The sequence below is a fragment of the Bos taurus genome, chromosome 23 (genome assembly GCF_002263795.3).
Source record: "Bos taurus isolate L1 Dominette 01449 registration number 42190680 breed Hereford chromosome 23, ARS-UCD2.0, whole genome shotgun sequence".
Taxonomy (NCBI): domain Eukaryota; kingdom Metazoa; phylum Chordata; class Mammalia; order Artiodactyla; family Bovidae; genus Bos; species Bos taurus.
In genome coordinates this window covers 28,853,753-28,880,291 of record NC_037350.1, presented here as the reverse complement: position 1 = coordinate 28,880,291, position 26,539 = coordinate 28,853,753, and the positions used below count along the sequence as shown (strand labels likewise).

At 42.5% G+C, this 26,539-nt stretch overlaps 1 protein-coding gene and 1 long non-coding RNA gene across 5 annotated transcripts; one reads left to right on the top strand and one right to left on the bottom strand.

Moving 5' to 3' along the window:
* Nucleotides 1-185: 185 nt before the first annotated feature.
* Nucleotides 186-26,368, bottom strand: TRIM31 (tripartite motif containing 31). Of its 4 annotated transcripts, none has more exons than XM_005223704.5 (10): nt 26,122-26,368; nt 11,247-11,725; nt 10,509-10,604; nt 9,484-9,714; nt 8,383-8,405; nt 7,727-7,842; nt 4,956-5,030; nt 3,743-3,808; nt 2,966-3,139; nt 186-1,671 (listed from the first exon to the last, which is right to left on the bottom strand). In XM_005223704.5, the coding sequence occupies exons 2-10, from the start codon at nt 11,661-11,663 to the stop codon at nt 1,145-1,147; spliced, it is 1,725 nt and encodes a 574-aa protein (XP_005223761.1). In that variant the 5' UTR covers nt 11,664-11,725; nt 26,122-26,368; the 3' UTR covers nt 186-1,144. The 4 variants fall into 4 exon arrangements, with proteins under 4 accessions (XP_005223761.1, XP_024839804.1, XP_059736613.1 ...); XM_024984036.2 differs by lacking the exon at nt 26,122-26,368 and adding an exon at nt 24,503-26,115; XM_059880630.1 differs by lacking the exon at nt 26,122-26,368 and having other exon boundaries at nt 11,247-26,115.
* LOC104975670 (uncharacterized) lies at nt 1,550-7,019 on the top strand. Its single transcript, XR_814859.4, has 2 exons — nt 1,550-1,639; nt 6,785-7,019. It is a non-coding gene; the product is annotated as an uncharacterized lncRNA (long non-coding RNA).
* Nucleotides 26,369-26,539: the final 171 nt, after the last annotated feature.

Genomic DNA, 26,539 nt, shown 5'->3' with positions numbered 1-26,539 from the left:
GGTTGGATCCCTGGATCAGGAATAGCTCCTAGAGAAGGAAATGGCAACCCACTCCAGTATTCTTGCCTGGAAAATCCCATGGACAGAGAAACCATAGAGTCACAAAAGAGTCAGATATGACTTAGGGACTAAACAACATAATACATAATAAATTCAGAATAACAACAAAAATATTATTACCAAGATGATAACTGAAAAATTTTAGTTTTATTTTCAATTCTTTTTGTCATTAGGCTATATTCCACAAAAGAGATACAGCTAAACTACTGTGTTTTAAAGTCACCTAAAATAACTCCTAAGAAGTTACCAACTACAGAGAATTTAAGCTACCAACTACTTACACAGTTAGGTTCCTCTTGTTTTAATTTAATTTTGTTTTATAATGATGTAAAACATTTACATAATTCCAAAGCCTAATTTCCATGTCTTCCACTTGGTTTCCCCTCCTCCCAAAGGTTAGTGTTTTTGTTAGGTTTTGGTTTATCCTTCCACTTAAAAAATAAATATAAGCAAAAATATATATATATTCACATTTCCCCTTTTCTTAGGTAAAGTGTAGCATGCTGTGTTCACTATTCTCCATCTTGGTTTTTTTTCACTGAATATATCCTGGAGGTCATCCTAAAATAATAGACAGACAGTCCTCACTTGCGAAACTGAGTCATCTGGGGAGACAACAGTCAGCGATCCAGCGTCGTTTTTCAGGTCCCTCAAAAGGATGAGGTCCAGATGGGCCAAGCCTGCACACACTCTCAAGGACATCGAGGATAAAAGCCACAGCTTCAAATCAGTGTGTGGTCCCCTGAAATCTGCATCTCAACCAACATTCTCATTGCAGAATCTTCAACTATCACCTATTGATTTATAATGCGACAATAAATAGCCTTGTCTATTTGAAGCTTCCTTTTCAACCTAGGTATACTGGGGAGAAAGAGGGACTGAAAGTAACAAGGTAAATGTAAAGAGTAGGGCGGGGGCCGTGGGGGGAATGTCAGAAATATCAGGCCTCGATCAAGAAGCCAAAGAGTGTAACCTTCCTAAAGTGTTCCTGGAAGTCTAGCTTCAACCCTACCGCACACATCCCACACATCCCAAAGCGAGGGGATAACGGGGAGGAGACGCAGAGGAAAGCAAAGGAACAACTCTAGGGACTCAGGGTGATCTGAGTGCCGGGAACCAGGAGCCGGAAAAAGGGGAAGATCTGCCCTGGAAACGAGGCGTGGAAGGTGTAGAGGTGGTTGCTCGTAGTGGCGTCGTAGAACACGACTTTGCCGCACTCGTGATTCACGTGGACGCCCACTTTCCTGAGACAGACCGAGAGATCCTCGCGGGTGCCGGTCTCGGTGAGCGCCTGGCACTCGGAGCCCGCGATGCGCAGCGCCCAAAAGCCACTCAAAGGCTCTATCTGCAGCATGCCCTTCCTAGGCACTAGCTCCGAGGCCACGCCCACCACGCAGCCTCCGCCCTCGGGCCCTTGGAGCTCCGCCTCCCAGGTCTGGCAGCCGGAGCAGAGGCCTGGCAAGCCCAGGACACAGCGGAACGGATAGAAGCGCTCGGGGTCGGTGTCCCCAGCGCAGACTCTCTGAGGAACCGGCTTCAGCGTCACTGTCTTCAGATCCTGGGAAATGATGAGATCAGGGTGAGCCGAAGCCGCATCCAGGGTCAGTGGGTCTGAGGGAAGATGAGGAGAAAGAGGGGCAACCCCAGGTCAAGCCATCCGGCCCCCTTTAGGATGGCCTTCTCTAGAAGTCAAGGTCACCTTTGCCCCGAGAGATATCCTACCCCCCCCCCCCGCCCCCTCCTTGACATTAATCCCTAAATTTCACCATATGCAGCTCTGAGGGTGGTCTCCCTCAGAGAGAGAGTGGTGGGGAGGTGTCATTTCAACACTCAGAACTGAGACTATCTCCTCTTCCTTCCCTGTTTCCTGTGGTCTTCATATCTAGAACAAGATTTGAGGCTTGTATAAGAGATGTCGAGGTTCAGATTGTCTGAGCTCGAGTAATTTTCTAAAGTACAGTCCCTCAAAGGTTCAGTGGAGGGGTGGAGTGCAGAAGGAGGAACGGTCAGCCCCCTCCCTTCTCACCACATAGGCACACTTTGGGGGTTGGGGCAGTGCGGTGGGCGCTCAGCATGCAGTATCTTAGTTCCCCCACCGGGGTTGGAACCCACTGCCCCTGAAGTGGAAGCATGGAGTCTTAACCACTGGAGAAGCCTGCCCCGCACACGCTTTTAATTGGGTTTGGATATTAAGTTATAGTTTGTCAAAGGTAGAAGGCCTACAGTGGCTTGAGAAGCTGTGGTTCCAGGCCTTGCCAAAGACATAGGAATGGGGGCCTCATCCTCTTACTCTTGTGTGTGTGTTACTCTATCAGTCCTGTCCGACTCTTTGCAGCCCTACAGACTGTAGCCCGACAGGCTCCTCTGTCCATGAGGTTCTCCAGGCAAGAATACTGGAGTAGCTTGCCATTCCTTTCTCCAGAGGATCTTCCCGACCCAGAGATCAAACCCTGGTCTCCTGCATTGCAGGCAGATTCTTTACCGTTTGAGCTACAGGGAAGTCCTCCTCTTATTCTAAAATGACTTAATGTTTCCTTGCTGGATGGGGTATTTAGGAGAGATGGAGGATGTGGGAATGTGGGGAAGAGGAAAAAGAGTGGTTAGAATCATGAGGATGAGTTAGGTGGATTGGGGCCGAGGTAGTTCTTACTGGTCTCTTAGATTCCACCCTGGCTAAACTGATGCCTTGGTAGTTGAAAAAAAAAAGGGGGGGTGGACCGGAGCAGTCAACTATAGTGACTTTCTTTATCCACCAGGGGGCACCACAGCCAAAGCAGTAAGCAGAAGCCAAGTGATGGGTCCTTGTCCTCCTTTTGCTTGAGAACACCTGCTCCCTTCTCCAAGTCCTCACCTCCATCCCCATCTCCACACCCTCAGGGACCTTTCAGTGTTCTCAGCCACTCACCTATCATCGTCTTGAGCTCTTCAATATTCGTAGCTCCTGGGCTCCCCAGGTTCTCAGAGCTGTCCCGGTTTGATGAATAAGAAACAAAAGAGTCCCTGTTTCGTTTCCGGAAGAGTGGGCTGAGTGAAATTGAGAGTTTGGGATTTTGCAGCACTGGTTTAGTTGTTCTGTCAACTTTGAGGGAGAAGGGGAGGAGAGAAGAGAGGTCAGTGGGGGCAAGGCAGCAATGTCAGAAAGTGCTTCCGAGCTCTAGACACAGCAGGAGGAATCAGAGGTAGACTCAGGAAAGTGAAACTGCCCACATGGTTCCAGTAGCTGGGGATCAACAGAAATTCTTGGGCTTGCCTTACTGAATGATTGATAGATAAGGGAACAATTTATTAAAACCCCTCTACTTGTAAGGTGTCTTCACTGGTTAAGCTTACTTTAGTTATTTTTTCCATCTAATTGTAATTTTTCCTTTTAATTGCATGTGTGTGTGTGCTAGTCACTCAGTTGTATCAGACTCTCTGCGATTCCATGGACTGTAGCCACCAGGCTCCTCTGTCCATGGAATTCGCCATGCAAGAATACTGGAGTGGGCATCCATTCCCTTCTCCAGGGGATCTTCTCGACCCAGGGATAGAACCTGGATCTCCGCATTGCAGGCGGATTCTTTACCATTAGTTGCATACCCTCCAGGTGCTTGGGAGGGGATAGCATTTGACCTCCTGTAGACTTGGAGGTTCCTTGACTCCACCATTAGAAGCCACCAGCATTCAGGGGCAGGACTCTTACCTGGAGGGCTCAACTCAGGCTCCGAGGTTTTGTTCGTCTTAGGATCATTTTTCTCTGCCAGGTACCCTAGGAATTGGTGAGAGAAAACCAATGTTGGTCTTGATAACCTGAAGCTGCAAACTAAAAACCAAACAGCCTGCCACCATCAATAAGAACAAGAATTGGTGATTCTCAGTAAGGGCTGCCCCCTAGGTCATGAGGAAGTGTAGTAGCCTTTCAGGTTGTCCCAGTGCCTGCAAAGGAGGGGGTACTCTATTGGCCTAGAATGTTTCCTGAGGCCTGGGATGTGATTCAGCAGACCACAAGGCAGAGAGCACAGTGGAGACTTAACCATGTGCAAACACCGACAGCTCCTCTGGTGGAAAAACACTCGTGGAACAGAATCTCAAGTTCTGCTCTTGGCTTTGGAAGGCATTGTGTAGTTTCTGGCTTTGGCAAAATGATTTCTAATGCTGTCTTTTCCACTTAAATACTCACATGACTTGGGTAATTTACTTCACCTCTCTGAAGTTGCAGGGGCCTTATTTATTGTAAATTGCCAATAATACCACCTGTCTAGGAGGATGGTAGTGAGATTTTGAACTTTTAGATGTGGACTGCTTAGCACATGGTGGCTCTTGAAGAAATGGTACTTCTAGTGTTACCATCTCAGATAGCAGGGCCATCTCTGATGGCTTGGGCATAGGCTGCGGTTACTGGGGTTCTCCCTCCCCTGGGCTGTCATGACCTGACTTACAACCAGAAACCCAGCCAATGGCTGATGGCAGCTACTACTACAGAGACCGAGCTGCTTTTGTCTTCTCCTTGTCTTATCTTTTCTTCCCTTACTGTGAGGAATGAAGGAATAAATTTGAAACTTTCTGTTACTCTTTTTTTGTGGGGGGGCATGCTGTCCAGCATGTGGGATCTTAGTTCCCCAACCAGGGATCAAACCCATGCCCCCTGAATTAGAAGCATGGAGTCTTACCCACTGGACCACCAGGGACGTCCCAGAATTTTCTGTTACTTTTAAATATTTCTAAATTTTGGGATTAGTCTCTGTTTTGTGAGTTACCTGAGTTTAAAATAATAAAACATATCCATATGCCTGTGCTTCTCCCTTTATGAGGAATGGGGATTCACCTATATTTGGCCTCCGTGTAATCAGAGAGACAGAATTCTTCCCCTTTGCTTTTTTCACTTTCCCCAAACGGCAGGAGCAGTCATCACTTACAGCTCTTTCTGTCTTCCTCAGACAAGCCACTGAGGAATTTGCTTTTATCTTTCTTGCTGTCAGCCTGGAGAATGTCTGTGGGGAGAGAACAGAATGAGATGGAGTAAATTCAGAGAGTTTGAACAAGGAACCCATGATCACACAGCAGGCATCAAATTTCAAATGCCTTGAACTTGACTCTCATAGTCTTAGTGGACCAAGGTGTAAAACTCTGAGAGATGCCCTTTCTGTTATCCTGGAGTGGCTCTCTAGCCCAGCACTGTCCAGTAGAAATACAATCAAGTCACAAATAACATTTTAAAATTTCTAGTAGTCACAAGGAAAGGGCTTCCCTTGTAGCTCAGTCAGTACAGAATCTGCCTGCAATACAGGAGACCCGGGTTCAATCCCTGGGTTGGGAAGATCCCCTGGAGAAGGAAATGGCAACCTACTCCAGTATCCTTGCCTGGAAAATCTCATGGACACAGGAGCCTGGTGGGCTGCAGTCCATGGGGTCCCAAAGAGTCAGGCACGACTGAGCGACTAACATTTACTTACTTACTTAGTAGTCACATTACAAAAGGTAAAGTAAAAAGAAACTGATAAAATTAATTTTTAATTCTATTTTCTATTTAAACCATTATTAACAAATATTGCCTTTCGACCTATAAAAAGTTATTACTATATTTTACATTCTATTTTCGCACTAAGTCTTGTGAAATCTGACATGTTTCCTTCACTAGCAGCACACCTGACTGGACGAGCCACATTTCAAATGCCCAAGTGCATGTGTGGCTAGTAGCTAACATATTAGGCAGCACAAGTCTAGTCCCTTCCTAGTGAGGAGAAAGGGCTGAGGGACAAAGGTGCCATTTGGCCTCACGCTTTAGCTTCAGAAGAAGGTCTGCTGTGGTGCCAGCCACTCAGGCACAGGGTGTGGTAAAGGATGGTCCCACCTACTTAAAGCGTGGGTGCAATCCCTCTCCTCCCGACAAGAGAAGACTCAAGACAAGAAAGGCAAGGGAGCTCCAGACCAAGGCGCTTGGTGCCCTCTGTCCCAGTTCTCCCCAAGGAGGGAGTTCTGTGCCCCCGTCTCCCAGACATGGAGGGCTGTCAACGTCTGTGTACCCTCATGGAAACAGGGGCAGAGGACAAAAGACTGTGTGGTTGGAGAATGAGCCCATAACTCGGGGACGATGGCCTGTGTCTGGCCTGCACTTGCTGTAGGGGTGCTGGACTAAGGGAAGAGCTATAGAGTGGGACCCCTAGATAAGGGGCTTCCTCTGGGCCTCTGCACCCTTCTAGTGCCCTGCAGCTCCAGGATAGGAGAGAGCCAGCCCTGGGTATAGGTGGAGGGAGACACAGGGGATCTCCTCTGAGGGCCACCAGCCCAGCCATAGTGAATGCTCAGCGACCCTCTTATGAGGGGTCTGCACACCTGGAGCCAGAGGAGACACTGGTCAGGAGTGCTATGCTTCAAGGGCCCTCAGGGTCCAGCCACCAACCCCCTCCACCTCTGATTTCCCACACCCAGTCATTCCCCAACAAGAGGCAACCATCCTCAAACTAGGCAGCTATGGAGATTAGACCAGTGTTGTAAGTAGGCCCCCAGAACCCCCTCCATCCAGTGGACTATATCTAAGAGGGCCAGGTGGGAGTTAGGGGACTGTGTGTAGGGGTGGGTGGGGAAGAAAATACAGCAGACCACGTTCATCTGTGCCAAAAGGTAGAGAGTGTATTTGTAGCCCCCTTCTCCATGTCCAATCCCAGCCTGTGCCAAAGTGAAAAGGTAATAAACCCCTTTATTGAAATTCTAAACTGAAGCCAAACTATTTAATTTTATTTTTTAGATTGTAGTTCTTCTATGTGAGATTGAACCCAGGCCATGGCAGTGAAAGGCCAGCATCCTAACCACTAGGCCACCAGGGAACTTCAGAACCAAATTGGAATGACTATGAAAACCTGTAATGACTATGAAATTGTTGGATTACATGAGATTACACCACGTGGGATGGGAGAACTGAACAAAGCAAAGCAGTTACTAGGGAAAAGAAAAGTTCAAAACAATAAAATTAAGAACAAAAACTCTGTGTCTGGGGAGTGGAGATTCTTAGCTGAACAAGTGGTATTCTTGGGGGCATTGTCGTGGTCCTCTTTTTCCAGAGGCGTATGGGAGGGGTCTTGGGGTGGGAGACTCTTGTGATATTTCCTGGGAGAAAACTCCATCCAGCTCTCTCTACTCCTGGTTTAGACAAGCACAACCCTTGCTGTGAAGGGAGTCCTTACAAATACCCAGCTGTCTTCCTAGTTGTAAACCCAGACATGTTTTTGAAAAACACCTGACCAAAAATCTAAAGCCAAAGTCATCTACTTCTGTCTGACTTCTGTTTCCCTGCAAGGCTGCAAGAAGGATTTCCCTAAGATGTCATTGACTTTGAATCTATTTTCTGGTATTCTGTAGTCAGAAATAGATTGAACTCCAGTTCTGGCCCACCAGACAACTGGTCTACCACCTTCCTGCCAGTCACTGTGCCAGGCATGGGAACCTCTTGCAGCTTTCACAAGAAGAGTCAGGGATGCAAACAGGTGAAACATGATGAAGACAGAGTGAAAGAAATGCCTGAAAAGAAAGATACAGATGCCTGGAAAGTGCCCAGCAGAGAGCCTGGCATTGGAAATATCCTATATAATTACTATTGATATGGATGAGTTACAGTTCCATTTCCTCAGGGTGATGGAGGAAGAATCCCCCAAAGGGAGGTGAACTGAGTTGGTGACAGCCTCTTCCTTACCTTTGAATTTCTTCAGGCTCTTTGTGAGGGAATCATGCCGTGATTTGATGTCACTGAGTTTTTTCTCTAGGTCCATTGAAACAGGGGTTGGGTTGAGAAAGCGAAATGCTTCACTCCTAGGAAGATATGGCTGAACTGGATGGTGAGATCAAGGAATGGGGTGCAGGGGAGAAAGAGCTGTGACAAAGAGGTGGGGATGAGGTGATGGAGCCTTGAGGGTGGGGAAGGAAATCAGAGGATAGTGAGCTGAGAGTCAGGAGGCCAGGGCTAGGGATATGGGGCCAGGGTGAGGTGGGGCATAGTATGATACGGAAATGCAGACGGTAGATAAGCCAGAAAAAAGCAGAGAGGAAGAGGGCAGAGAGATGGGGTAGGGGACCCAGGAGCCATCTAGTTGAGCAAGGGGTCATGCAGGAAGTGCAAGGAAATAGGAAAATCTGTGATGAAGAAATTGGAACATAAAGAAAACAGCTCTTCTCTTTAGTAACCAACTCAGCTTAAGCTGCAGCCTAAGTACCTGACTGCAGTTAGACAGAGTAGACAGGAACTTGGGAGGAAAGAATGTTGAGTATTTGAATGTAGTATTTGAATGTATGTTGAGTATTGTAAGATGAATGAATCAGTGGGCAAAATGCACTTGGGGTGGCCCATCATACCTGCACAAGGCAATTTTGATGTCCTAGAAGAGAAAGAGAAACAGCACAGTCTTAGCACTTGGCTGATTCATGGGAGCCAAGGAGAAGGTACTGACCATGCAGGGCATGGGGTAGAACAGGTGGAATGAGAACATCTCTCTTCCTATATGAACATCTCCACAAAGGGTTCCTCCAGGAAGTGTCCAATATGCCAGTAGGCAGGAAAATGATCAGACCTCGAGAGGAACTAACTGAGTTGTTTGAAAATAAGTTTTGTCTTTGAGACTAAACCAGAGAAGGGAGAAGAGAGACAGGAAAAGGGCTGGAATGGCTTTGTGTGGTCTTTCTTTACAAAAAAAAAGAAAAGAAATGGATTTCTGAACTAGTGGGAATGGGAGATGGAGTCAGGAGGGAGCTCAGCTTATCCTGTGCATCACCTAGACCACACTGTCCAGTATGGCAGCCACCAGTCACACATGGCTATTGAACACTTTGAAACATGGCTAGTACGACAAGGAACCAAATTTTTAAATTTTATGAGAGTCACCAATCCAAATTTAAATTAAAAAAAAAACTGAAATAGTATAAAATACTTTTTCCATTGACCACAACTATATTGATTTGGTCAGAGTACATTTAATTCAACCATTCAAAACATGATATCTGAACTGAGATCTGCCAAACATATACCAGATTTTAAAGACTCAATTTTTTTAAAGGAAGAGGTTCATAAAATATTTCATTAATACTTTAAAAATATTGGTTACTGATTGAAATTATAATACTTTGGATATATTGGGTAAAATAAAATATTTCACTTAATTTTACCTGTGTCTCTTTACCCTGCTAATGTGGCTACAAGAAAAAAAGTTTAAGTCATATTTGTGGCTTGCAAAATAATTCTAAATTACACATATAGCTCACATTGTACTTCTAAATTATATACATTGTGTGAAATATATTTGTAAATTATGGCTCACACAGTATTTTTATTGGACAGCACTGAGCTGGGGGAAGGAAGATAGAGGCAACTCTGGTATCCTGCCACATGGTCAGTGCTCTGATCTGTAACTGGGGAGGGGTCACTGTGTTTTTACAACTTGGTCCCCAAGGGACACTCACCTGGAGCAGCTGGCCTGGCGGCAAACACTGCCTGGACTTCAGGGAATCCTTCAGCTTCCTGAGATAGTTCAGCTGCGACTTGGTGGAAGTGACATATAATTTCTCCCCCTTGGAGATCTCCTGACCCAGCCAGTTGATCCGGGATAAGAGGAAGCTCTTCTCCTCCTTTAGCACCTTACGCAGCTGTCTGAAGGCTTCGATGACCATCTCCTTCTCTAATTCCACCTGGTACTGGGGGCAAGAAAGTGGACATTCAGAAGATGAAAGGATGGCCTCAAAGTTCCTTCTATCCCATTTTATTCAATGTTATCATTTTATTAAGTTTATTCTGAGCAACATGCAATGGCAGACACGGAGGAAAGGAAATGGGAGGCGAACAAGCTTTTGAAAGCCCTTACTATGTGCCTTGTTTTCATTTTAGGTTATTTATTCATATTTTTTGCCTTCAAGGATAGGTAGTTAATACTTAATACCTAAGTATTAAGTATTCATATTTCCAGTAGGCTTTTCAGTTTATAATTTGCTTTCACATAGATTTTTTTTTCCTTTGTACACACACCCACACACAAAACAGATACAGATATTTGAGTGGGTTCATAGCGTTTTCATTTTCTAACTTGAGAAGTCAGTTTCTAGGTAAGTAAGGGACTGTGAGGGGCAGACATGGGTCTTAAAACTGGTATTTCCTATTCTAAGACCAGCACCAGTTTTCCTTACACTACCTGTCCCCAGGTGGAGGAGACCAAAGCAATCAACCTACTCCAACAACATGAGGCTGGACGTGGAAGATGCTAGCACTGGCAAACCAAACGCTGTAGAGGAGGAGAAAGCTGGAGCACACCCTTACCCCCGATGCCACAATTCTTTCTGTCCCTCCTACACTCCATCCCATTCTGTATCTGTTCCTTTGTCAATAAGGTCTTTTTGAGTGGTCAGTGTAATAAGGAGTTCTAGGAGTTTTGCAGAGATACTATTTCTGTTTTCAAGCTCATAGACAGAGAGACCCACACCTGAGTTTTTCTTACCATAGAGACTTTGATACAGTGTTCACCTTGTGCCATCACCTGAATTATCTCCCTCTCCTTTTGCTGCAAGACCTCGATTTGTGATTGGATCCGCCCCTGTGGGGAGAGAGTTGTCTTGGCAAGTCGTGCCTGGAGATCTCCTGACCTCATGATGCCCTCCTTATTTCTTGGGATGGAGGGCAAGTCCTTGTGTCATTATTAATAGATCCCCCTTTCCTGTTCAAGCTGGGGGCTGGGGTGTGACGGGGAGGAAGAACTATGGAGCCTAAGTGACCTACAAGAAAGGAATGTAATAAATTATAACTAATAAATTATGACTAATATTTGGATGTGCTTTGGGGTTATCAAAGGACTTCCACAAACTTTCTCTCATTTGTCATACCTACAACTCTTAAGAAGTACAATTTGTTTGACCCATTTAAAGAGGAGGCACCTGGAGCTCAGAGAGGTAAAGTGACTCCTTGAAGGCTCTATAAAAAGTTCATGAGTCTGAACCTGAACCTACACCTCTGACTCGAAATTCCGTGTTCTTTCCATTCTCCATTATACCTTGGTTGCAACAAATATCAGTTTTCCAACCTTAGACTTTTGAACCTACGGGCCTGACTGCACATTTTCTACTCAGGTGCAAAGATGGGGCCATGGGTACAAACCCAGAGGGAGGAAATGACAGTTTCCAGGTCCTCACTGAACTCTTGATCTGATGGGGGAACAGGGAAGGGACCCCGAAATGCCTACCTGATAATTCTGGGCAGCTTCTTCTATCAGAGTTGTGTTGTGGGTTTTGTGGTCCTTGGATTCACGACACACCACGCAGAGGAACTTGCCATCGACTTCACAGAAGTAATGACATTTCTCTCCATGCCTTAGACATCTCAGCTCTTCGGTTTCTGGCTGCATGTCCGAGGGATCCATAGCTTGGATTTTCTCCACCAGATTTACCAAGAGCCAGTTGGGCGTGATCGTGTCCCTCTTCACAATTTTGTTGCAGAGGGGACATTTAAGAACGCTGTCTGCTGCTTCCCCGCTCTGAGTGATGCAACTGAGGCAGAAGTTGTGCCCGCAGTCAATGGTAGCAGGGTCCTGCAGAATATCCAAGCATATGGGGCAAATCATTTCTTCTTGAAGCTTACCGGTAAACTGTTGATGGGCCATGATGGGGCCAAAGGCTTCTTCAAGTCTGTAGGAAGTCGAGAAATCAGCTGTGGGCACTGATTCTAAGAAAAGAGAAGATAACAGAGGCAATGGAGGTCAGAGTCTATTAATTAGAGAATCAGAGAGAGAGGAAAAAAACAATAGTAGAAAAGAGTCAAAATTAGAAGGTAGGAAATATTATAAAGAGGGAAACAGATGGGCAATGCTACTTCACTGCCTCTTAAGAATGAATAGATGTAGTAAATGAATATACACTGCTTATAAAATGAGGTAAGTATTCCTGAACCTTGGACTACTTAACGGTGTTTATGAGGCAGTTAACTGAGATTAGAAGGACCAGGGCACCAAAGTCCTTTCTCGGAGGTTCAGGGAAGGAGTGGATGGACTGGAAAACGCTTCCCAAAAGGTCACAGCCAGTTCACCAGTAATGATTTGAGCATCTCTTTCATGCAGAGCCCAAACCTTGGGAGAATATATGAAAAGGAAGGGAGTAATTCTCTATCTCTTGTAATTTAGTTCCACACTTTTAAATATTTTGTGCAAACGTGGAAAATATTGAAGGAGGAAACAGACAGAGCTGGACTCCGTCTTAGGCCAGGCTGCGAACATTAGGCTACACGCATGGTCAGCCTCCCAATGGACTCTGAACTTTGTGCCGGGCGTCTATAGAAATGGCATACCAATGGAAAACCAGACCCCCGGATAAAAGAGCCTCAGGACTTGTACTTGGACTCGCCGTTGCCTAAAAGAATATGCTAATTATCTCTATAACAGAACAAAGTCGTAAATTCCATTAAGTTTGTCGGGATATGACCACAGTCCTGTTGATAAATGTCCACTGTTTATCTAGTTTTGTGACACATGAATCATGGGCTAACTTTGATCGTATCTCTGTTTCACCTTGTCCAGACTAGTTTCAAGGAATTTGGGGAGGTGTGTTTGAGCAAGAACACTTAAGGTATATAAGGTTTTCACAAAAACTGGTCAGGGTCCTTGGCTAAGAGGAGACTCTGCCTTGGGCCCACCGCTGTAATAAACTGCACTCCACTATCTGCATTGTCCTTCTGAGTGGGTTTGTTTCCTGGAACGCGTGGCTACCATATAATCACCCGCTCAGGGAGTTTCCAGTTAAAAGGAGAGGCAACCATTCCTCCCCTGGGGAGATTCCTAGTACAGTGGGACCAGCGAGGAACTTCCTTGCTGAAAGGTCATTCTCTGTTCTCCATCCTAGTTGTTACTTCCCCGTAGCACCTGGATCAATCTGTTCTCTTCTATTTTTTTTTTTCCCCAAACATCTTCAACACTCTGGTGTGTCGATGCTCATTCTTTTTCTGTGTTTCTTCCTGCTTCTTGGTGCTTACTTGATCCCTGGATTGCCTTCCCCCAACCACCACCACCACTTCCTTCTGTAGCTCCACACATTTGCATCACAACCTTTGCTCCTTCCCTCTTATATAAGGGAAGGGTCCTTCCTCTCTTCCCATTTCATCTGGATCCCAGCTGCCACCCTTATCTCCTCTCTCTCCAGCATCTGCCATCTGTCTCCCAAAAGAAACACATCTTTCATCTTTATCTGATCTTAATATTTAGGTCAGACAGGCATTGTGGGTAATTTATGATTATAATCAGAGTGATTGTATATTTTGGCTTACTTTGGGACAGTGCTGGGTTTCAGGTTGACCTGATGTAATGAATAGATCATCCTTCCATTCTCAAAAGTATCCAGGTTGGATGATGAATTATATGTTTACCTTAATTATAGAAACTGTTGGAAGCCAAGGCTTTCAGAAGTGTTACACCTTCATTTCAGAAATATTATGAAAAGGCCTTCCTCTTTGTTTCCTTTGAGGTGAAATTAAAGCATCTTGACACTTGTATAATATTTTATAGTTTATTCTCATCCTAAACTGCTGTCCCCTGGAGGCAGAATTTAACTTATAGGTAGGTTTCATTTGACATAGTGATTTTAGACATAATAATTTGTATGACTCTAGAGAGGATGGATGTTTTATTTTCCCTACCACTTCTTACTGCCTCTTGTCTGCCTGGGTCCTGAAGACATCTCACCTTCGCCCACCCCCAGCTTTATTGATATAATGGACATATAGCATTGTGAAGGCTTAATGTGATGTGATGATTTGGCACATGTACATATTGTGAGATGTTTACCACAATAAGGTTAGTTAACACATCCTTCACCTCACATAAATAACTTTTTTGTTGTTGTCATTGCTATGGTGAGAGCATTAAAGATCTATTTTTGTAGCAACTTTTGAGTATATAATAAACTGTTGTCACACACTGTACATGACATCCCTGAAACTTATAACTGAAATTTTGTATTATACCCCCTTGATCCACGTCTTCAAATTTCTCTCACCCCTCAACAACCAGACCCTGACAACCAGCATTCTATCCATGTCTATGAGTGGGGTGCTTTTAGTTTCCATATACAAGTGAAATCCTACAGTATTTGTCTTTCTCTTGTCTGCCATTTGTCTGCCATAACAGGCTTGCCTGGTAGCTTAGTTGGTAAAGAATTCCCCTGCAATGCAGGAGACTCCGGTTCAATTCCTGGGTTGGGCAGATTCCCTGGAGAAGGGACAGGCTACCCACTCCAGTATTCTTGGGCTTCCCTTGTGGTTCAGCTGGTAAAGAATCTGCCTGCAATGCAGGAGACCTGGGTTCAATCCCTGGGTTGGAAAGATCCCCTGGAGAAGGGAAAGGCTACCCACTCCAGTATTCTGGCCTGGAGAATTCCATGGACTGTAGCGAAGTGTCAGACATGACTTTCACTGTCTGACATTTTACTCAGCCTAACGCCCCCATGTCCATTCTTATTGTCACAAATGTCAGGATTTCCATCCCTTTATGGCTGACTTTAAATACATTCGAGAGACTTTGCTGGTGATCCAGTAGCTAAGAATCCACTGGCGAGCTAAGATCCCACAGGCCCCAGAGGAACTAAGCCCATGTGCCGCAGCTATGAAAGCATGTGTGCTCGGGAGCCTGTGCAGAAAGGAAGGATTCCACGTGACATAATGAAGATACTGCGTGCCACAACTAGCTGTATACAGTACTTGCTTTATCCACAACTAAGACTTGACACAGCCAAATAAATGAATATTTTCAATAAATAAAACACACACATACAATGGTATTTGCTTTCTCCATTCGTCTGTTGATGAATATTTAAAGTTGTTTCCAAGTCATGGCTTTTGGGAACAAAGTGCAGTGAACATGGGAATGCAGATATCTCTTTGAATTCTGGATTTTATTTCCTTCAGACATACACCCAGAAGTGGGATTGCTGGATCCTATGGTAGTTATAGTTTTAATTTTTTCGAGGATCTTCCATACTGTTTTCCATAGTAGCTGCACCAATTTCCATTCACCAAGAGTGCACCAAGGTTCCCTTTTCCCCACATCCTTGGCAGCATTGCGTTTGTTGTCTTTTCGATGATAGCCATTCTGACGGGTGTGAGGTGATACGTCATTATGATTTTGATTTGCATTTCCCTGATGACTAGTGATGTTGAGCACCTTTTCATGTACCTTTTGGCCATATGTATGTCTCCTTTGGAAAATGTCTATTCAGTCTCTTATAGTATTTGTCACTCAGTTGTGTTTGACTCTTTGCAACCCCATGGACTGCAGCTTGCTGGGGTTCTCTGTCCCTGGGATTCTCCAGGCAAGAATGGGGGTGGGTTGCCATTGCATTCTCCACTAGAGTGGGTTGCCATTCCCTTTTCCAGGGATCTTCCCTACCCAGGGATCGAACCTGGGTCACCAGCATCGCAGGTGGATACTTTACTGCCTGAGCCACCAGGGAAGCCCCAGTCTCTTCAATAGACTGTTTAATTGGATTATTTGTGGGATTTTACTATTGAGCTGTAAGAGTTTCTTAAACACGTTGGATATTAACCTCTTATTCGATATATGACTTGCAAATATTTTCTCTCATCCCATAGGTTGTTTTTCCATTTTGTTCATTGTTTCTTTTGCTATGCAGAAGCTTTTTAGCTTGATACAGTCCCACTTGTTGGCCATAATTGACTATCTGCAAGCAAACAAAGTTAGACTTGCACTGTACACCATAAACAAAAAGTCTAGGTGGTTTAAAGATCAAATATGAAAATATTAAAATTTAGAATAATATTTACCCTTAATGTGAGAGAGGGTAATGACATAAAAAAAATGGCATAATGACATAAAAAAAAAACAGAAGACATAAAATTAAAATATTGACAGATTACCAAAAACAAAACAAAAATTTCAACATGGAAAATAATGCCATAAAAAAATCAAAGGACAAATAATAGCAAAAGAGAATTTACTAGCTTTAATATGACGTGTCAAGGGTTAATAGCAGTAATATAGAAAAATGATTTGGCGTCAAGATGAGGATGTAAATTCATGTGGCCACCACTACTCCCTCCTCTTTCAAAGACATACTAATAATATAATATTTTTTAAAGGTAAAAAACTACAACCAGTCAATGAGAGAATTCATGAATGTAAGATAGTGCTGGGTCAGCACCCTCTGAGAAGTTTACTAACACACAACAGAGAATCACTAAGCGGTAGAAACCAAGTAAGGTCAGAGATATAGAGGATAAATCAAAATGCTCCAACATGTGTCCAGTCGGAAGTTCAGAAGAACAGCAGAGAGGAAACGCAGGAGCAAAATATGAAGAGAAAAAGCCTTCAAGTTTGTTTTTTTCAGAATGTACGGGTCCCCTGAAAACGCACCAAATATCAAGCACAACAAGAGAAAAATAATTTCACACTAAAAACACCTTGTAATGCAACTGAATAGAATGAAAGAGAAAATTGCAAAAGCTGCCAGAATGAAGTAGGAGGGTACCTATCAAAGAACAAGTAAATCTTTTTAATTTATTTTTAATTGGAGGATAATTGCTTTACAATATTGTGTTGGTTTCTGCCGTACATCAACATGCAAGTAAATCTTTAGAACTGATACTAATATTTCTAAAAAGTGGGAGGAAATTACCAAACCAAGGTGTCTATATTCATTTAATCTGTTATTCATAAATGAGAGCAAAATAAAGATATTTTTGGACATTAAAAAAACTAATTTTCCACCAGGAGATCCTTGAAATCTTTTCTTTTTTCCTCTTTGAATTCTGTTTTTCCCTTTGTGGGATCTTAGTTCCTCCACCAGGTATCAAACCCTCATGCCCTGCATTCAGAGTGTGGAGTCTTACCTACTGGACTGCCAAGGAAGTCACAGGAGATCCTTGGAATCTTGCTGAAAAACCTGAAAGTTATCTTTTAAAAAGAGAGAGAGTGAAAGGCTCCACGATGGGAGTGTGATGCACAAAGCAAAGAAAACAGAATTCAACAGTATGGGTAAATATTATATACCACTGACTGTAAAAAACATTAGAAACAAAAGTTTTGCCTTCAAAAAAGTAGAGCTAAAATTTTAGACAACTATAATACAGGAATTAGAAGCAGGGGGAAGTTTGGAGGATAGCTAAAGACCTACCTAAGGGAGCTAAGATTTTAGGAGTCTAAAGATGCTTAAAATTTTTAGACTTTGTTACAAAAATATGAAGTTAATGACATAAGATAAAAATTCAAGGATAAGTACTAAAGGAATAGAAATTATAATTTTCAAAGCAGCAAAGGGAAAAATATTAATAAAGAAAATTTAGCCAGTAAAATAGGAGGCAAGGCACTTCCCTGGTGGTCTAGTGGTTAAGAGTCTGTGCTCCCAGGGCAGCGGGCCGGGTTTATCCCTGGTCAGGGAGCTACATCTCGCATGCCACAACTAAGACCCGGTGCAGCCAAATTAAAATAAATAATTTTTAAAAATTAAAAACAAAACAGGAGGCAAGAGAGTTGGAAAGGGCTATAAATAAGAAGTGTGGGGACTTTCCTGGTGGTCCAATGGCTAAGACTTTGTGTTCTCAAGGCAGGTGGCCTTGGGTTTGATCCCTGGTCAGGGAACTGCATCCCACATGCTACAACTAAAGATCTCACGTGCAGCAATAAAGATCAAAAATCCCCTGTGTGGCAACCAAGAAAATAAAGGTCATAAGAAAAAATAAGTAAGAGTAGCTATGAAAAAGAGGAATTATGGAAAAGAATGTAAAAAAAAAAAGTACATGTTGGTGAAAATGACCTCATTATATTACTGATTCATATTACTCAATAGTATGGCATGAACACAAGATCAGGAATACAGCAGAGTAGAAAGTTCAGAAACAGCCAAAATACATACAGGCATTTAGTATTTAACAAAGATCCCATCTCCAGTTGTAACTGAATAAATGATAATTGGAACAAGAAGAAAGCGATTTAGAAAAAAATTAATGGATTGAATGCACTCCCTACACCTTAAACTGGGCTAAATTCCAAACAGACATATTTTAAAGTTTAAAAAAAAATGGGGAGTATAAAAGCACTAGAAGAAACCACAGGAGAATTATTTTATAGTTTCAGAGTGGGAAGGTCTTTATAAATAGGACACAAAATAGAAAATATTGATAAATTTAAATGATAAATTTAAAAAATAAAAATGTTTAATAAAAATATTTCTACATGAAAAAATTTATAAAAATAAATTGAAATGACAAATGAAAACTGGGAGAACTATTAATTTGATCTGTAGATTAATCAACGATTAAGAATCAATTTCTTTGAAACATAAAAAAGCTGCTACCAAAAAAAAAAAAAAGCTGCTACAGGGACTTCCCTGGTGGTGCAGTGGATAAGAATCTGCCTGCCAAAGCAGGAAACATGGGTTCGATCCCTGGCCTGGGAAGATAACCACGTGCTGCAGAGCAACTAGGCCTGTATGCCACAACTCCTGAAACCTGAGCACTGAGAGCCTGTGCTCCACAAGAGAAGCCACCGCACTGAGAAGCCTGCACACGGCAATGAAGAGTAGCCCCACTAGCCACAACTAGAAAAAGCCTGTGCAAAAGTAATGAAGACCCTGTGCAGCCAAAAATAAACATTAAAAAAAAATGCTGCTACAAATCAGTGAGATCAACAATCTCATAGGAAAATGAGCCAAGGACATGAACAGACAGTTCACAGGAAAGAGAATACAATTCACTTTTTTTTGTTGTTTGTTTGTTTGTTTTTTTGATGGTACCAATGAATTTATTTGCAGGGCAGCAATGAAGAAACACACATAGAGAACAGACTTACGGACATGGGGGGTGAGGTGGGATGGGAAGGGGAGGGTGAGATGGAGAGAGTAACATGGAAACTTAACATCAGTCGCTCTACAATTCACATTTAAAACATGTGAAAACATGTTTAAAACATGTGAAAAATTCTCAGCCTCACTTACATTGAAAGAAATGCATATTAAAATGACACTGAAATACAATTTTTTACTTGGTAAAAATCCAGGAGTCTGATGACGCTGTGATGGCCAATGTCAGGGGAAAAGATTCTTTCATTGCTGGGCCAATGTAAATTGGTGCAATTTCTATGGAAGTCAACATTGCAGTATGCTTCAAAATTACAAGTGCTTTTGCCTTGTAAGTGGCTTCCTTTGTGGCTCAGTTGGTAAAGAATCCGCCTGCAATGCGGGATACCTGGGTTGATACCTGGGTCGGGAAGATCCCCTGCAGAAGGCAATGGCAACCCACTCCAGTACTCTTGCCTGGAGAATTCCATGGACAGAGGAGCAGGATAGGCTGCAGTCCATGGAATCACAGAGTCGGACATGACTGTGCGACTAACTTTCACTTTCTTTTCACTTTACTTTGTTATTCCCTTTACCACTGTACCTCAGAAATTTATTTATCCTATAAATTTACTCACACACCTAAAATTAGTATGGATTTGTGGTAATGTTAGTATTAACAAAAGATTGGAAACAACCTAAATGCCCATCAATAGGAAAATGTTTAAATAAATTACAATCCAGCTCCATACCTGAATAGAAATTAACAATGAAGTTCTGTATTTATAGATAAAAAAATATCACCAAGTTATGTCATTAAGTGGGGGAAAAAAAAGTGACACAGAATAATGCATGTACTATGAATCATTTTGATAAAAATTCTTATTTTCTTGAACATGAATATAACCTCTCTGGAACAATAATGATCTACTAACATTGGTTGCCTCTAAGGAAGCAGATGACTGGCTGAAGGATGGGGTGGTAAAGACTTTTTACTATATATAAATTTTTTATTTTGTGAAGGTTTAACTTTGTAAATGCTTTTAAGTTTTCACAGAATTGCGTGATAAGAAATGGGCTGAGATTGAACTGTAAATTCACAGAACAGTAAAATTAATCAATCAATAAGCATATGAAATAGTAATCTTTCAAAGTTAAAACAAGATATCATTTTATACCTTAGATTAAGAAGTCTGGGAATATCAAACATGACCAGAGACATGGGGAAATGGAGACACCTACACTTTACTAGTGAGAGTATAAATTACAGAAATTTGTTAAAAGTTCAAAATGTGCAGTTAGAGTTTAAAATGTGCAATTTCAGGATTACACTACATAATAATGATGATAATGGAAACATTACTACTAATAATAATAAATAAAAACTAACACATATTGAATACTTACCATGTACTAGGCACAGTTTCAAGCATTTTATATTTATTAGTGAAATAATTATTTATATAGGGAAGTATTAATGTCACTTTGAGGACAAGTCAACCAAAGGTAAGGGAGATAAAGTAATTATTCCAAGGTTATTTAGTAAAAATGGTGGACTATAAACTTGAACCCAACTAGACTCCAGAGCCTAGGATTCTGCCTAAAAATTGTGCGTGTGTGCATTCAGAGATGTGTATAAGGATGTTAAGTGTAGTATTGTTTACAAAATCAAAATATCAAATAAAATCTGTATCAGGGCTTCCCAACCACATTATTACTGACACTTTAGGCTGGATAATTCTCTGTTGTGTGGACTGTCCTGTGCATTGTAGGCTATTTAGCAACATCTTTCTATCTACTTAATTCCATAGTATTTCCCCCTCACACCCCTGTCCCAATGTGACAAACAAGTGTTTCCAGACATGACCAAATGTCCCTGAGGGACAAAACTGCCAGCTGAGAACCACGGATCTGTAAGTACTCATATGGCTAGGTCTCAATAGTGTGAGGCCATTCATATACACTAAAAAACACACGAAACAGTGCTCCAGATAATTCATGGCTCTCTATATAACATGATAGAAGTATAAACACACGGATGGCCTGGAAGGATTAACACTAAATTTATGACAATATTTGAGGACAACAACTAAGAAAACTAAGTGAACAAAAGGAGCTTCAAATTGGTAACATTTAATTTTATTTTTTTTTAATTTATTTTTGTAAATACTGTGGCAAAACAGTTACCTTTGTTAATTCTAGGTTATTGTTACATGAGTGTTTTTTTTCCTACGTTAACTTTTTCAAAATAATTTAGTTTAAAAAGGAAAACTATAAGAAATGCACAGTAGATATAGATATTCAAAGTAATTCTTAAATTCTAAAATTAAAAAAATTCAACCTCTCTACTACTCAAGAAAATACAAATACAACAATTAAATAAAACTTTGTACTCATCAGATTGGCAAAAAAAATGTTTTTTTAATGTTCAGCTCTCATGAGGATGTGGAAAGATGAGTCCTTCATACGTTGCTGGTAAGGTCACATATAGGAAAAAATCAGGCAAATGATACAAAATGCAATCAGCTCATGACTAAAAAGCACATTATAAGAAAGGTAATATGTAAACAGGGTTTCTAAAAGGTTTTCAGACCTTAAGATAAGTCAAGGACTGTGGAGTGAGAAAGAGTTAAAGGCATAGCCAGGAATTCCCTTGTGGTCCAGTGGTAAATCATCTGCCTTGCGATGCAGCGGGTGTGCATTCCCTCCCTGGTCAGGAACAAAGATCCCACGTGCTGCAGGGCAACTAAGCTCTGTGCACCACAACGAAGATCAGAGACAGCCCCAAATAAACATTTTTTTAAAAATTAATAAAGGGATAGCCAACACAGAGATACCCTGTGAATGGTCTCCCTAGGAGACAGATTTTGTTTAGTTAAAAATAGAAATTGAAAGTAACAAAAACAATTCTGTTTAAAATACCTTCAGTTCAGTTCAGTTCAGTCGCTCAGTCGTGTCCGACTCTTTGCGACCCCATGAACTGCAGCACGCCAGGCCTCCCTGTCCATCACCAACTCCCGGAGTTCACTTACTGCCTTTAAAATATTTGCTGAGAGATTTTCCTGGTGGTCCAGTGGCTGAAACTCCAAGCTCCCAATGCACAGGGCTGGGGTTCGATCTCTGGTCAGGGAACTACATCCCACATGCAGCAACTAAGAGTTTGCAAGCCACAACTAAAGAGCCCACATGCCACAGCAAAGACCCGGTACAACTGAATAATTTTTTTTTAGTAAATATTTTAAATAATAAAATAAAATGTTTGCCAAGTTGGCAAATTGAATGAGGTTAACCTATAACCCCACTTAAAAGGAGTAAAGAGTTTAAAGTCCTCTATAGAAATCATATCACACAGAGAGCAAAGAAAAATAACCATAAAAATAAATGCATGGGTTGACAGAAATCAATTTATAAGTAATAGTTACAGCATTCAATAAAACATGGGACTGAGTCACTCAAAAAAAGAGTTGGATTAAAAAAAAACACAACAAAATGTAATGTTCCTTTTCTTCCTTACACTCATTAAAAGAGATAAAATAAAAAATACGTGAAAGACATAGCATAGCATTTCCCTGGTGGTCCAGCGGCTAAGACTCCACCATCTCAATGCAGGGAGTGCCCAGGTTTGACCCCTGATCATGTCACTAGATCCCACATGCCACAACCAAGACCGAGTACAGCCAAATAAATAAATAAATATTACAAGATATAGCATAAATGCAGAGATAATTAAAGGGCTGCTATGCTAATGGAAATAGAAAAATCCCAATGGCAGGCTTGTCTGTCTCCCTCTTTCAGGAGAAACTGCAGGCTTCCTAAACAACTCGACTCCAGATGAAGTACGAGCAAGGAGAAGAGAAGAAATCAAAAAGACCTGGTCTTCACTTGACTCATTTACCTAAAACAATTGTAAAGTATTGGATTGACCTGTAGGATGGCTAATATTATGTGTCAATTTGGCTAGGCTATGGTGCCCAGACATTTGGCAACAGCAGTCTAGATGCTGCTATGAAGGTATTTTTCAGATGGGATTAACAATTAATATTTAACATTTACATTTAAGTAGACTTTTTGAGTAAATTACCTTCTCTAGTGTGGGTGGGCCTCATCAATTAATTTAAGGCCTTTAAAGAGAAAAATTTCCCTTGAGAAGGAGAGAATTCTGACTCCAGATTGCCTCTAGCTGCAACATCAACTCTTCCCTGGGTCTCCAACTTGCCTGGACTGCCCTGTAGAATTTGAACTTGCCAGCACCCACAGTCACATGAGCCAATTTCTTGAGGGAACTTAGCTCCCCAACCAGGGATTGAACCCAGGCCACGACAGTGAAAGCACCAAGTCCTAACCACTGGACCACCAGGCAACTCCCGAGTCAATTTCTTAAATGTCTCTCTACACATCAATTGGTTCTCTTTCTCTGGAGAATTCTAATACAGACTGTCTACCCTCAACTCACACCCTCCATAATTAGGCTACCTGGGCAGTAAATGACATCAAAGATAACTGGCAAAAAGAAGTAAAAATATGGTTGCAGCTGAGGATCTAAACATACCCCTAAGCAGAAGACATCAGACTTTGTAATATTTTGTACCATAGAAGTACTGTGCTCAGAGCCCAGCACAGAGTTCTTAATTCCTCACTCTGAGACACCACAGACTTTTCAGGAGGACACTAGGATAGTGAACAGCTTTGAAATCCAATCGCAGTAGATGGGGGTGAGGATCTGGTGTTGGCCTGAGGAGCCTCGGGAGGACAGGAAAGCTGCCTTCTGAACATTAGGAAAATTGAAGTGAATGTCCACCCCTCCTGTCTTCCAAGCAGATTGTAATGAGCCAAATTACATCCACCCAAATTTGTATGTTGAAGCTCCAACTCTTAGTACCTCAGGAGGTGCCTATCATTTTGAGACAGGACCTTTAAAGAGTAACCAAGTTAAAATAAGACCATTGAGGGGGGCCTAAGCTGACAGGTGTCCTTGTGAAGAGAGATTAGGACACACAGAGACATCAGAGACACTCTCATGCAGAGGAAAGGCTGTGAAGCCGGCCAGTGGCAAGCCAAGGAAAGAGGCCTCAAAGGAAACAGCCTGGATGGTGGACTGCTAGCCTCCAGAACTGTGAGAAAATGAATTTCTTCTGCTTGAAGCCACGCAGGTGGTGGTATTTTGTTATGGCAGCCCTAGCAAATTAATACACTGATACACAGATTAATGCCCATGTCGCTGTAAAGCCCACCTTACACCTCACCCCTAGCTCTGAGTTGCCAACTCTGTACAAGGGGTCTCCCTACCCCTCCCACCTCGCATGGGACACAGCAGCACTCGGGGCTGTTCTTCCATTCCAAGCTCTAGGTGGGACATGAGCTGGTTCAACCTCTCTGAACTGCATGTTTGCAACATATACTAGATAAAATTCTTTAAAAATGCACATAAGATCTTTTGTCTCAGCAATTCCATGTCCAAAAATCCCATGTCCTACAGATACTGAGTATTTCTATATGTGCCAGGCACAGTTCTAGGACTAGCGATAGTGACAAAGCAGACAAAAGCCCCACTCACTGAGAAGAGCCCAACAAATTAGCTAACCAAATGAATTATACATTAAGGGGCAATACATATTATGGAGAAAAGGCAGGAAGCGGGGTTTTCAATAGATGGTCAAAGTGGGCCTACCTGCATCCTCAGTGGTGTCCAACTCTGCAAACCCCTGGAGCAGATTGCCATTTCCTCCTCCAGGGGATCTTCCCCACCCAGGGATCGAACTCTTCTGTCCTTTGCATCTTCTGCACTGGCAAGGGGATTCTTTACCACTGCACCACCCAGGAAGTGCAAAATGGGCCTAACTAATGTAGTGATAATCAGGCAACAATTTGAAGGCAGTTAACAGCAAAATGGCAACAGTTGTTATTGCTGGTTGGTGGAATTATGGCTACTTATTTTCTTTTTTACTTTTCTGTACTTGCCAAATATATTACAATTAATGTATTTCTACAAGGTAGGGAAACAACCCAAAATAAATATTTTTATAAAGCCATCTTCAGTCAGTCCTGTTTTCTACAGGACAAAATCTAAACTGCTGATGTTTAAAGGCCTCCTCCCTTCCATTTAAGCTTATCTTTAGTTTCTCTTCAAGATAAACTGTCTTTTCCAGTAAGGCTGATACTCTATGACCCATGTGTGCCAGTAGGGTTGCCAGATTGAGTAAATAAAAAGTACAGGCCAGCCAGTTAAATCTGCGATTTCAGATGAACAGTGACTACTACAGTGGTAACCCACTCCAGTATTCTTGCCTGGAGAATCCCACGGACAGAGGAGCCTGGTAGGCTGGAGTCCAAGGGGTCGAAAAGAGTCAGATTCGACTGAGTGACTTCACTTTCTTTCTTTCTAAAGACATTATGAAATCATCTGAAATTCAAGTTTAACTGAGACACCTGATTTCTAGCTGGCAAAACTACATGTGTTCTTTCCTCATCTGCTGGAATAATCTTTTTTCCATCTTCCCAAACCTTTCCAATTAAGCCCAAGGGTGGGGAGGAGGAAGAAGAGGTGGGTGGAACAGAAAAGCACGCCTATATAAGTTCAGTCAGCTCCTGTATAAGGTAATCAGGGGCTGAGGGTGGGCCACAATGAGGGGCTCCCCCTTTCCTTGGACTTGTGACCCTCCAGTAGATAAAGAATGCACCTCTGATTGGAGGGCCCTGACCCTGGAGTCATGTAAACAGATGAAAGTGCCAAGGCTCTCAAATTCTTTCCCCAAAAGAAACTATTTTAGTTTAAAGGACATTTGTTCCAATCTTTGCTATTTTAATTCAGGTAAAATGTCCTTAGTAACTTTTTTTTAACCTAAGAGTGTTAAAAAAAAATTACATTGCAATGCCTTTTTTTTTAGAATAACTTGAGGATTTTAAAATGGACAGCTTTTGTTCCAAATAAGAATACATTTCTATTTGTCTGACCCACCCATTGTCCCCTATCCCGTTCATTAGCTCCACGGGGACCTGAGAGCACCTTAAAGTTGACCTGAGTCAGATTATTCAGTTGACTCAGAGATTCTGCTAAGTCTGCAGGGGGAAAGCTGATACTCCTCTCTCCTAGGAGACAGCAAGGTACTCTGACCCAGACCTGACACAGAAAAGCTGTGACGCCCAGGCTGCCAGAAACCCCTGGGCTACTGTCCAGCATCTCCAGTTCAGTTCAGTTCAGTAGCTCAGTCGTGTCCGACTCTTTGCGACCCCATGAATCGCAGCACGCCAGGTCTCCCTGTCCATCACCAACTCCCGGAGTTCACTCACACTCATGTCCATCGAGTCAGTGATGCCATCCAGCCATCTCATCCTCTGTCGTCCCCTTCTCCTCCTGCCCCCAATCCCTCCCAGCATCAGAGTCTCTTCCAATGAGTCAACTCTTCGCATGAGGTGGCCAAAGTACTGGAGTTCCAGCATCTCCAGTCCACAACAAATCTAATGCTGGCCAGCTGCTCCAGTGAGTCCAAATCACAAGACAGATGGGGAAGCAGCTGGATAAACACCCAGGACAAATTCTAGAAAACCCCTCCCAAAGCCACATGGTAGAAAAAACTTTCCCCTTAAGACAGTGGGAACTAAAAGTCCTTACTCATGGCAATGTTTTTCCATCTGATCACTTCAGCACTTAACCTGGTGCAAGATAATTTTGTTGCCATATTAAACTGAACCAATTTATAAGGGCTCT

Excerpts from the sequence above, each read along its gene's own strand:
- TRIM31 (XM_005223704.5), bottom strand. The coding sequence starts at position 11,663 with ATGGCCCATCAACAGTTTACCGGTAAGCTTCAAGAAGAAATGATTTGC. Across the intron at positions 10,605-11,246 it reads AAGCTGCCCAGAATTATCAG|GGGCGGATCCAATCACAAAT; the intron begins GTAGGCATTTCG and ends CTCTCCCCACAG. Across the intron at positions 7,843-8,382 it reads ATCAAAATTGCCTTGTGCAG|GAGTGAAGCATTTCGCTTTC; the intron begins GTATGATGGGCC and ends ATATCTTCCTAG.